The sequence below is a fragment of the Penicillium verhagenii genome (assembly GCF_028828195.1).
Source record: "Penicillium verhagenii strain IBT 33310 chromosome Unknown utg000005l_segment0_segment0, whole genome shotgun sequence".
Classification (NCBI taxonomy): Eukaryota; Fungi; Ascomycota; class Eurotiomycetes; order Eurotiales; family Aspergillaceae; genus Penicillium; species Penicillium verhagenii.
In genome coordinates, this window is record NW_026643169.1 from 2,789,989 (window position 1) to 2,800,664 (window position 10,676).

The following is a 10,676-nucleotide window of genomic DNA, read 5'->3' on the forward strand; positions in this document are numbered from 1 at the left end:
GGGTCCTGATTGGCTTATCGCGGGTTCTAGACTTTCTCGTTATTGCCAGATCCGGCTAAATCCCGTCGCGTTTCATCTTGCTTACTTTATACTTGACCGTAACATAACTGACTAACTAACTAGTAATATCCATGTCCAAAATGGCCTAGCTATATATTCTCACTATAGTTACTTTATTTTGTTATTGTTTGTGTCATTCCCTCTATTTCTCTATGGTCACGTGCCTATGGTTGTTTCGGCGTAATGGGTTCTTCGACTTCGGCTTCACCAGTTGTTCGCTCTTGCACTAAATTCCCTCGTTCGTCAGTATACATGGAAATCATTTTTGCAAGATTTGGGGTAATCAGGACGAAAGATTTGCAAGCGTAGTACTGACCGTTCCATAACTCCGCATAAACTCCATCCAACTCGAGAAGCTCACGGTGTGATCCTGTCTCCGCTACGTGTCCATCCTTTAGCACCAGAATCTGGTCGCTATCGCAGATCGTGCGCAACCGATGCGCCACGAACACGCTTGTACGACTCTTATCCTTCAAAATGCTGTTGATGTTCTGCAGCAAGGCCTGTTCAGTGTAGGTATCGAGGGCAGAAGTCTATAAAAAGATTAGTCCAGATCCCGACCCGCTGGGAGATGACGCAACCCAAGACATGTCATATATGTGGGGAAAGGGAAAAGAGCCAAAATAGAAAACAAAACACAACAAAACAAGGAAAATTCCAAAACAATTCAATCCACTTACTGCTTCATCGAAGAATAGAAGTTGCGGGTCTTTCAAGATCAGACGAGAGATCGCCAGTCGCTGCTTCTCGCCGCCCGAGATCATCATGCCACGCTCACCGACCTGGGTCTGGTAGCCTTCAGGCAATCCCTCAATTAGCTGGTCAATCCGGGCACGCTCGGCCGCCCGCTTCACCTCTTCATCCGTGGCATCGATGCGACCGTATCGAATGTTGTGTGCGATTGTGTCGTTGAACAGCGGCGTATCCTGAGGCACCACACCGATCGCCTTCCGGAGGCTCTCAAGCGTCACATCCCTCACATCCTGCCCGTCGATCAGGATCCGGCCCGTCTGGGTATCGTAGAAGCGGAACAGGAGGCGGAGGATCGTCGACTTGCCGCAGCCACTGGGGCCCACGATGGCGAACTTTGATCCGGCCGGGATGGTGAAGGTGGCATTCTTCAAGATCGGTCGGTCCGGGTGGTAGCCAAAGGTGACGTTCTCGAAGCGAATCTCACCACCGCGCTTTAGCTCTAGCGGCTGGGCGTTTGGTCGTTCCTGGATCGTCACGTTGACCTTTTGCAGGTTGAACAGCGTCTCCATGTCCAGCAGAGACTGGCGCAGTTCACGGTAGACGGATCCCAGGAAGTTGAGAGGTACGGAGAGCTGGAAGACTAGTTGGTTTACCATGACCAGATCGCCGACCGTCAAGGTTCCTGTCGCAACTCCGTCGGCGGCCAGGTACATCATGGCCGCTAGCGCTGTCGAGAAGATCATGTTCTGGCCAGAGTTCAAGAGGGCCAGAGAAGTGGTCACCTTAATGGACGAATCTTCGTAGTGCTTCAGGGCCTTGTCGTACCGGGCTACTTCGAACTTTTCATTGTTAAAGTACTTCACGGCCTCGTAGTTGATAAGCGAGTCAACCGCTACCGTAGCACCACGGTTATCGGCCGCATTGGCCTGGCGTCGGAACTTTGTTCTCCATGCGGTAGTGGTGATGGTGAATGCCGTATAGGCGACCATAGTGGTGGTAGTGATCGCGGCGAATTGCAGGCCATATTGGTAGGTCTATAAATGGATCAGCCGTGGTATCTATATTACTTTCTCTCTTCCATGTCACAGATCTACTTACCAAGATTCCGCACACCAAAGAGATCTCCAGCGCAGTAGGGACAACGTGGAAGACCATGGAAGTTAACAGGAAGCTGATACCCTTTGTACCACGGTCGATAGCCCGGGTCAGGCCGCCCGTCTGGCGGGAAAGATGGAAGTTGAGGTCGAGACGTAGAAGATGATCAAAGACATTGCGTGCCACCTTTCGAATAGCTTTCTGTGCGACACTCGCAAATACTGCGTTTCGAAGCTCTTGAAACAATGTCGCTCCGATTCGAGTTACGCCATCTGCAGAGGTTTGGAGTGTTAGACAGGTTATCAGTTTGGTAAAAAACTAGATTCCTTACAAGCTATGATCATTGACCCAGCGACAGTATATGCGGTTCCTCCAAGGGTAGCAAAATCGACATTCATGGAATCAACAATACTTTTGAAGTAGAAAGGGATCTCAACATTAAGGATCTAATAGTAGTGTCGTTAGTACTAGGTTCCCAAGACACCTAATTTCCAGCATGAAAACCCACCTTTGCTCCCACCAACAATGACAAAGCCGATCCAACACGAAGCTTTGTACCCCAATCGTCCTACCAGTATGGTCAGTACTTTCTCCTCGTGTGTATATGCCGACCCGAAATCGTCATTACCTTAGGCCAGAGGTATTTAGCCATTTCCCGCATAATAGCCCAGTCAGCCTTACGCTGGTCCTTGGTCGTAATCGCTGCTTCATTAAGCAATTCTTTCTTGGGGACCTTAGTTTCGGTCTCTAGTTTCGGGACCTCGATGGTATTGGCCAATTCCGGTTGTGAGGGCGGGGATCTTGCGTTGACATTGTTCTTGGATAGAGGTTCTTTATTGTCTGTAGGTTTATTTCGGAGGATAGCGCTCAAGTGGAATGTGCGTAGCTGTGTTGAAGTTGGTCTTGTGCTTGAGAAACCACCGGCGGTACGCGGATGTGCGTACAGCGCCGGGCGCCAGCACGGCGATCGAACAGCTCTAAGCAGCATGGCTGCTGACAGAAGAGCTGGCCAGAAAAGGTGGTATGATTCACCAATTTGGAGGTGCTCAGGGGAGCATAATGAAGCTCGGAGGGGAAATGGCGTGCGCAGCAGCTCCGCGCTTGCGACAGCTCGTGGGGAGTCGCCGGCTTCGGAGAAAAGCGTCGGAATTGGGAATCAGGACCCTCTGAGGATGGATCGAGGAACCAACTGGTAGAATAGAAGATAGCAGATCGGTAAGAAAAAAAAACAAATATATAAAGTAAAATTCAGGAGCAAATGAGTAAATCCAAATCCTAGATGTACCATGTAATTACTACTATAGATGAATGTCAATGTTCGTTCTCGGGACCACGATTTCCCGTGTTTCCAATCTTGAAGCTCCGAAAACTGACGTAAAGTCCCTCCGCGAACTGTGATAACCTCCAATCCACTCCCTTGGCACAATGACTCGTGCCCTCCAACGAGGTGTCCGGACTCTGTCCTGGACTCGGGTCGTTCCTCGGGTCCACCGACAGACAAGAAATGTCCAAATCCGCGCGACGCCCTCGGCAGAGCCCACGGTGAACGGCGACCATCTCCCCCTCGCCAGCACGCCGAATTCAGCAGAATCCCGCGGTACGTGGGACCATATCAAGGCGCACAAGAATCTAGACTGACATTTATCTCCGACAGATGCGCGATTCGATGTCGTTGGCGCCCCATACTCGCTCCTTTCGGTGTCTCTCTCGGCCTCGCAAAACCTATACACGCGTCGAGGAACTTTGGTGGGATTGAGCGGCAAGGCAGACAATGTATGGAGTTAAAATTTGAAACAATTGCCTGGAGAGTTGGCTTGTTGACCTTGTTTCTGTTATTCGCAGGTGGTTTCAACTTTGAGCGTTCTGGAGCCCTTCCGCAGGGCGCCTATCGGGGTGCCTTTCCTCTATCAAAAGGTGCGGCGCATATCTGGTGATTGGAGAAAATCCCTGCAAAGCGGGTAACTAATCTTTGCGCAGGTCTCTTCCGCCAGCCCCGTCACTGCGCTCATCTCGACCCGCTCTCCGACGACCTCCTTCAGCGTTGTGAATCTCAATGGCTCTGTGGATTGGATGGTGGCTCAGCGGAATGCTCTGCTGGCATGGACGGGCCGGTCTCTGTCCATCAAGCCGACTATCAATACCAACTTGGTTTGTGGTGGCCCAGGCCTGTGAATGAACCGAGCTAACTTGCAAACTTACACAGGGCTTGACGCACTGGGGTAGCTCCGAGGTGACTGGAAGAGGTTTGATTGCCTTGGTTGGCAACGGCCAGGTATACTCTGTTGAATTGAAAGACGGCGAGCAGTATATCGCTCACCCGAGGTATGTTTCTCTGCCAACTTGCGTCTATCTATACGGCGGTTGCTAATATGTTTCTATCTTAGTAACGTGCTGGCATATACCATGTCCTCCAACCCCCCACGGCCATACCGCTTCAAATCTACTACTCTCAGCTTCCAGGTACCTGGCTTGAAGACATTGCCCAGGTTGTTGCAGAACAACGAGTTCATCAAAAACGTAACCAGTGCCGGATCCTGGAAGTCTACGATGCGCTTTTTCCACAAGCTCCGAACCTGGTCTCGCATGACCATTTGGGGAGATAGGGTGAGATCGTTCATATCTGATATGTATGGTGCAAGACTATCGCTAACCAGCGCATCTCCATTTAGCTATTCATGCAATTCGATGGTCCCGCGACTGTCCTCATTCAGTCGCGCGGTCCCCGCTTGAATGACGTTCTGTCCAGCCAGGAAGTCAATGAGATCGCAGGTACCCCTCGTGGGCTCACATCTGCTCCTAGACTATTAGAGAATGAGCAGAGAGAGGCCGAGGCGCCTGGGGTGCCACACCTTACCCGCTCCGTTGAGACTGTGAACAAGGAGATCCAAGGAATCAGCCAAAGCATCGCACAGATTCGCTCCGATGGCAAGGTTGAAGTAGAGGAAGTTGGTCGCACGAAGAGCGTGTAGAAGATTATGATTTTTTGTTGATCTTGCATTTGTTTTTGGGTTTTAGATGGTTTTGAAATGGCATTTTGTATAGTATCGCAGCGCAGGTATCTCAAATCATGGCTATTTGCCCATCCAATCTTTCTTCCAATGTTTCAAATTTATCTAGTGCTTATCTTGCATGTGGCGTTGCAGGTTTGGACATGTTCATTTGAGTCATCTTTGGCTTTCGACTGAGGTAGAACGTGGCTATACGAGCTATACCGCCACATGCAAGCTTAGCATCCATTTAGACCAGTTAGATACTCGGAAACTTGCACTATTCAATACTAAGCTTGAGCAATTACAACCAGAGGTCAATGTTTTCAGTGGATGACGACGATCAGAGATAGATGATCTGCCATAAGCCACGCAACACATGGAAGTATCATTATCCACCAGGTCTCCGATTGCACTTCCCTGTTCCTCTTCAAAATCAGAATCAGAATCAGATAAAAGTGAGAGCCGGTCAATTCGGCTCATGCCGATATCTCCGGGAAGGGGAGCATTTTGTGGGTATAATAGATCCACCAAGCCCCAGAAAAGGGAAAGGATAAGGGGTGGGGGACCTGGGACCAAGCCCTACTAACCTTGGTAGGTACTTCTGTAAGCGCATACAAAGGTCTGCCAAGAGCCTCGGGATTTAGCGTTGATTATCATTGCAGCCGACCTCGGGCTTCGCTGTTTGCTGGACGCGATGGCCGAGAGTGTAAATGGTCCACGTTCCTTCACTTTTTTTTTTTCTTGCGAAGTATTTGGCTCTGTGTTACACCCTCTTTCTGCAAGACACTTCTTGCAACGTTTTTCCCACTTCTTTCAATCCATACCTGAGCTAGCTTGAAGTTCGGAGAATTGGTGTTTTTGCTTTTCTAGCTGCTTGCTTTTTAAGGTTTAAGCTCCGGTTTTGAGGCGAACTGAGGCAAGTCGTGATTTCTTGATTCCCATCTCGAATACTTGGAGCTTGGACAAGGACAGCATACTGGTCCTTTTAGCTCCACAGCGGGGATGTACCTATACTTCTAAAGATGACGCATCCTATTTGAAACATCGAACACGTCCGCTAAAACGTTTGGGTACCTTAGACTTCCAGAGCCCTGGCTTCTTTTTTTTCGAGATTGAGAGTCACCAAATCAATAACATTCGGTTCGCAATACGAGGCCACGAACAATGGCGGTGGAACACGGTCAAGATCGTAATCACCATCACGATCACGATGTCCCTTCAACTCACAGTACCCTGAACACTGAACCGTCCAACCTTTCCAATCCGGAAATTACCGAGGAAGTTCACCATGATATTGAAAAGGGAAGGTCTGCGGGCAATCAAAACCCAATCGATTCGCTCACGGAGAAATCTGATGTGCCTCAGGTGCGACCTCCTGGTCCTGGTCCACCCCCAGACGGTGGACTAGATGCTTGGATGACGGTGCTGGGGGGTTTCTGTGGATTGTTTGTCAGTTTTGGATGGATCAACTGTAAGTCTCTGCTCTCTGACATTCACATTGTACATTTGGTTGACAAGGTGAATGCGTTTTAGGTATCGGTGTCTTTCAAGCATACTATGAGAGCCACCAGCTCAGCAACATGAGCCCCAGCACGGTGGCTTGGATCACTTCCTTGGAGACCTTTGTGATGTTCTTTGCTGTTCGTTTTACATCCCACATACCAAAGCCATAGGCTATAGAACAACAAATGATCCATGAATCTGACCAACTAATCCCAATCTATAGGGCCCCGTCTTTGGATTGTTGTTCGACAATTTCGGCCCACGGTGGATTCTCCTCGGTGGCACCTTCCTCCACGTTTTCGGTCTCATGATGACATCTCTCTCCACTGAATACTACCAATTCATCCTCGCGCAAGGAATCTGCAGCCCGCTTGGCGCAAGTGCCATTTTCAACGCCTGCGTGAACTCCGTCAGCACCTGGTTCGCCAAACGCCGCGCCTTTGCGTTGGGAGTCACGGCGTCCGGATCGAGCTTGGGTGGAGTGATTTTCCCAATCATGGTCTCGCATTTAATTCCTCAAGTTGGATTCCCGTGGGCCATGAGAATCTGCGCGTTTCTGATTCTGTTCATGCTTGGGATTGCTAATGTGACCTTGAAATCACGATTGCCGCATACGAGAAAACCTGTTGATCTTATGGTCTTTGTGCACCCCTTGAAGGATATCAAGTTTGTCGTGACCGTTGCGGGCTGCTTCTGCTTCTTCTGGGGCATGTTTTTGCCGTTCACGTATGTTATCACTCAGGGCGAGCGGTATGGCATGTCATCCAATATGTCGCAGTACCTCATTCCGATCTTGAATGCGGCTAGGTAAGTCTGGTTCGGGTCTGGTGGTCGACAAATGACGGTCCACGGATATAGAGGTCAGCTCGCTAACAGATTCGTTTAGTATCTTCGGCCGTACCCTTCCAGGTTACTTAGCAGATCGCTTGGGCCGATACAACGTGATGATCGTCTTCAGTTACTTTTCTGGTATTCTGGTCTTGGCCTTGTGGCTTCCGTCCCGGGCGAATGCACCCATAATTCTGTTCAGTGCCCTGTATGGCTTTGGCTCCGGTGCATTTGTGTCGCTCGCCCCAGCACTCATTGCACAGATCTCAGATTTGCGTGAAGTCGGGGTGCGCAATGGTACTTGCTTTTCAATCATTTCCTTTGCGGCTCTCACCGGTACCCCTATCGGTGGTGCGCTGGTTCCAAACGTGCTGAAGGATTCCTATACCAGGCTGCAAATTTTTGCCGGCGTGGTCATGGTTGTTGGAGCATCCCTGTTTGTGGTTGCGAGAATCGTTGTTGGAGGAACCAAACTGGGAAAGGTATGAGATTGGGGGTCCGCATGGTACTAAGAACACAGCAGCATATCGATCATCGAAGCTGGAAACAAACCGCCTGGATTACATACAATACTAGAATAAAGGGTGATGCACCTATCTAGCGAAAAAATAAAATAAAAAACATTGCGCTGGTTTATCATGATGTTCTGAAACAGAATGTATTCAAACAAGCTCAAATGAGCCAAGAAAGAAAGAAGTAAACACAACTTAAAAGCAGCCACCTCGAACGTAAGCGACCAAAACGCCCCAGCACCGTCGCTGAAGGAAGATGCATAGAAAGAAGAATGAAAATGAGGCAAAGCACCAATATGCCCGAAGCCGCAAAAAAATGCAATCATTATACCAAAACACCGTTACGCATGTTCTCGACAGTGCGAACTCCAACACCTTTCAGAGTACTCAACTGAGCTAAGCTGGCCACTTGAAACAAAGGTTGATCTGAAACCATCTCATCATTTGCGGATGGGTCCATCTCGCAGAGGCAGTTGACAAGAGCCTCTGCCTTTTTGGCACCAACGCCCTTTAGAAGCTTGATCTGGCTCACATCCCTTGAGTTGATGATCGACAGAAGGTGCATCGTGCGAGGGGACAGAGAGCCGTTCTCGTACTCATCAAGGGTCTCAATGTCGTTTACACTCTGATCAAGGGTCTTGGATGTAACCCGCTTCTTATGCTGCCGAGTGACGGTATCTTCATCGCTTGAAAACCCCTCGTTGTCCATGTCTCTCATATATTCATCATCCACTGCTTCAACCGGACGCTTTCCCAGGATAGTGAGAGTCGGCTCTTTCTTCAGAGATAGCATGCTTCCCAGCTTTCCTTTGGGGGGAGAAGCAGGTGTGGACGACTGCCGTGATGACTTTTGAATGCGCTCCTTCAAAGCCGCAATCTTGGCGACCAGCTTCTCGTTGTGTGGGAAGTGGGGGAGTGCCAGCTGGTACATCCTCAGCGCAGAGCCGTTTTCACCACGGGCTTGATGCTGCTTGCCCATGAGCAAATAAGAAAGGCCCTCCGCTCTGTCATCCTCAGTACCCTCAATGCGCTGTTCTAGAAGCTCCAGGCGACGTTGAAGCTGGTCATTGAGTTCACGGGCTTGAGTCTGTCGCGATTGTTCGCTCATAGCCCGAACAGCCAACAGTTCCTCGACCTTCTTTTCAACCATCTCCTCAATCTTAGCAGCAGAGATATCTGCATAGCTTGATGGAGCGTGGTTTGCGGTAAGGGGCTGGCGAGGTGGTTTCAGAGAGCGCATGGCAGGCGCATCGGGAGCAAGGGAAGGTCTCTTGGGGATTTCAGATTTCCGAATCTGAGTGACAGGCTTAGGGCGATCAGAAAAGACGCTGAAAGCTTTCATTGGTTTGCCCTCGTCCTTTGCAGCTGGGTCCTTTGCGGCAGGGGCCGGCATGTTCACGTTCACAGAAGCAACGAGTGGGCGCAGTGGCTGGCGAGAGCTTGCCATTGATGGCCGAGGAGCGGGTCTGGCAGGGCCTTTGAATATCGGGTCATTCTCAATCTCTCGCACCTCGATCTTCCTTGTGCGGTTGGCCACATTCAGAGAACTGATTGTGTCCAAGTGATACGATCGGACAGGTGCCAGGTTAAGAATCATCACTGTCAACCCGTTGTTTTGGCCTAGGGACAAGATTCGCGTCATCTTCGATTCACGGTACGGAATGCGATGTTGCTTCTTGGTGATGGCCTCGACACACTGCGCAAGAACGAAGAGACTCTTGTTGATGCTGGCTGACTCCACCATCCGCTCCTTGTCATTTTCCGTCCGTCGGTTGTCTTCTGAGCCTGCAAGATCGATCGCAGAGACTGTGCTGACTCGAGTCTGGTCGGGAGAACAGATGGTAACCTTTACGCCGAGGATCGCGTGGGAACGAGACGAATGGGCGTTCAACTGGGTGCTTGGTCAGTCTCAATCCGCTTTTGCGCCGACAGTAATATACATACCTTGGTTGCAGAAGTTGAACGATTGTTGTTTGCCTGGTCATATAGGCTTTCGAACTCCTTCAAGCTGGTGCATGCTTTCTCGGTAAGCCCGCAAACCACGGTCTTGCCGCCGTTGTCGCGCAAAGGAAGTCCTGCCAGGGTGCGCTTCTCTGGTGGCTCGAACAAATCGTAGACCTTGTCGTTGTATATTTCGTAGTAGCTGAGGGCCACTTCAACCGTCGTTTCGCCGTTGGTATCCTTCTCCATCTTCCGGCTTTTTCGGTAGATACCGCTCAGGAGTCGTGGGATGACACCTCGGTCCGCGAGGCTTTTACCGCCGCGCATTGTGTGTGTTTTTCCGGTTCCAGTGACGCCGTATGCGAAGAGGGTCACGTCAAATCCATTGAATAGGTGCTTGATCGTGGGCGCAACTATCAATACAGGGTCAGTATGGATCATTTCGCCCAAATGGCGGTGACCTCAAATCCCCCTTTTGAAGAACTCACCCTCGGCATCGAATAGCTCTTGCTGTGCCACGTCGGAATCATACACCGCGTTGAATTGAAAGGTGTACTCCTCGCCCTCATTCTTGGGGTTTGGGATCCGTACCACGTTGTCCCTGTCCCTCAATGCTGCCAACTTGCGGTCGCCGTTGGCGGACTGCTTAGGATCCGGGGCGGCGGCGGATGCCCCAGTGCGAAGAATAATATCCAATTCCCTTTCAGCCTTCAGAAGAGGTCTGACTCGTGCGACGACTCGAACACTCATGTTGCTGGCTCAATGCATGCACGTTTCTTGAAGGTGCGGTTATCGGTACGAATTGCTGCAGGCTGGATTCCGAAGTGTTGACCGAAGAGCAAATGGAACCAAAAGGTAAAAACCCAATCCTCCCTTCAAAAAACACAATAGCGAAGAAATGGTTCAAAAAAATGAAAAAGGAAACGAAAAAAAAAACTACCTAAATACCTACCTACCGTGAGGGGACGCAATGATTGAGAGGGTAGAATAGTGTGGAGTTCGTAAGGTGAAAAGACATCGCGTTTGTTTAGTGTTGACCGGGCAACGCGCCTCG

General features: G+C 50.1%; 4 protein-coding genes across 4 annotated transcripts; 2 read left to right on the forward strand and 2 right to left on the reverse strand.

Annotated features, from left to right (window-relative positions):
* Nucleotides 1-224: 224 nt before the first annotated feature.
* On the reverse strand, nt 225-2,836 carry atm1 (ATP-binding cassette Fe/S cluster precursor transporter ATM1; the record flags this gene model as incomplete). The annotated part of the gene is made up of 6 exons (XM_057163960.1): nt 225-593; nt 741-1,787; nt 1,852-2,120; nt 2,180-2,294; nt 2,357-2,416; nt 2,477-2,836. 6 exons carry the CDS (start codon nt 2,834-2,836, stop codon nt 225-227), a joined length of 2,220 nt encoding a protein of 739 aa, XP_057022641.1.
* Nucleotides 2,837-3,273: 437 nt separating this feature from the next.
* Nucleotides 3,274-4,817, forward strand: N7466_004564 (AIM24 family protein; the record flags this gene model as incomplete). The annotated part of the gene is made up of 7 exons (XM_057163961.1): nt 3,274-3,445; nt 3,503-3,621; nt 3,691-3,762; nt 3,826-3,996; nt 4,052-4,170; nt 4,233-4,452; nt 4,518-4,817. 7 exons carry the CDS (start codon nt 3,274-3,276, stop codon nt 4,815-4,817), a joined length of 1,173 nt encoding a protein of 390 aa, XP_057022642.1.
* A 1,185-nt stretch (nt 4,818-6,002) lies between these two features.
* On the forward strand, nt 6,003-7,657 carry N7466_004565 (MCT family MFS transporter; the record flags this gene model as incomplete). The annotated part of the gene is made up of 4 exons (XM_057163962.1): nt 6,003-6,309; nt 6,372-6,478; nt 6,565-7,148; nt 7,228-7,657. The coding sequence occupies 4 exons, from the start codon at nt 6,003-6,005 to the stop codon at nt 7,655-7,657; spliced, it is 1,428 nt and encodes a 475-aa protein (XP_057022643.1).
* Nucleotides 7,658-8,006: 349 nt separating this feature from the next.
* On the reverse strand, nt 8,007-10,372 carry N7466_004566 (kinesin family protein; the record flags this gene model as incomplete). The annotated part of the gene is made up of 3 exons (XM_057163963.1): nt 8,007-9,572; nt 9,626-10,035; nt 10,111-10,372. 3 exons carry the CDS (start codon nt 10,370-10,372, stop codon nt 8,007-8,009), a joined length of 2,238 nt encoding a protein of 745 aa, XP_057022644.1.
* Between the last annotated feature and the right edge of the window lie 304 nt (nt 10,373-10,676).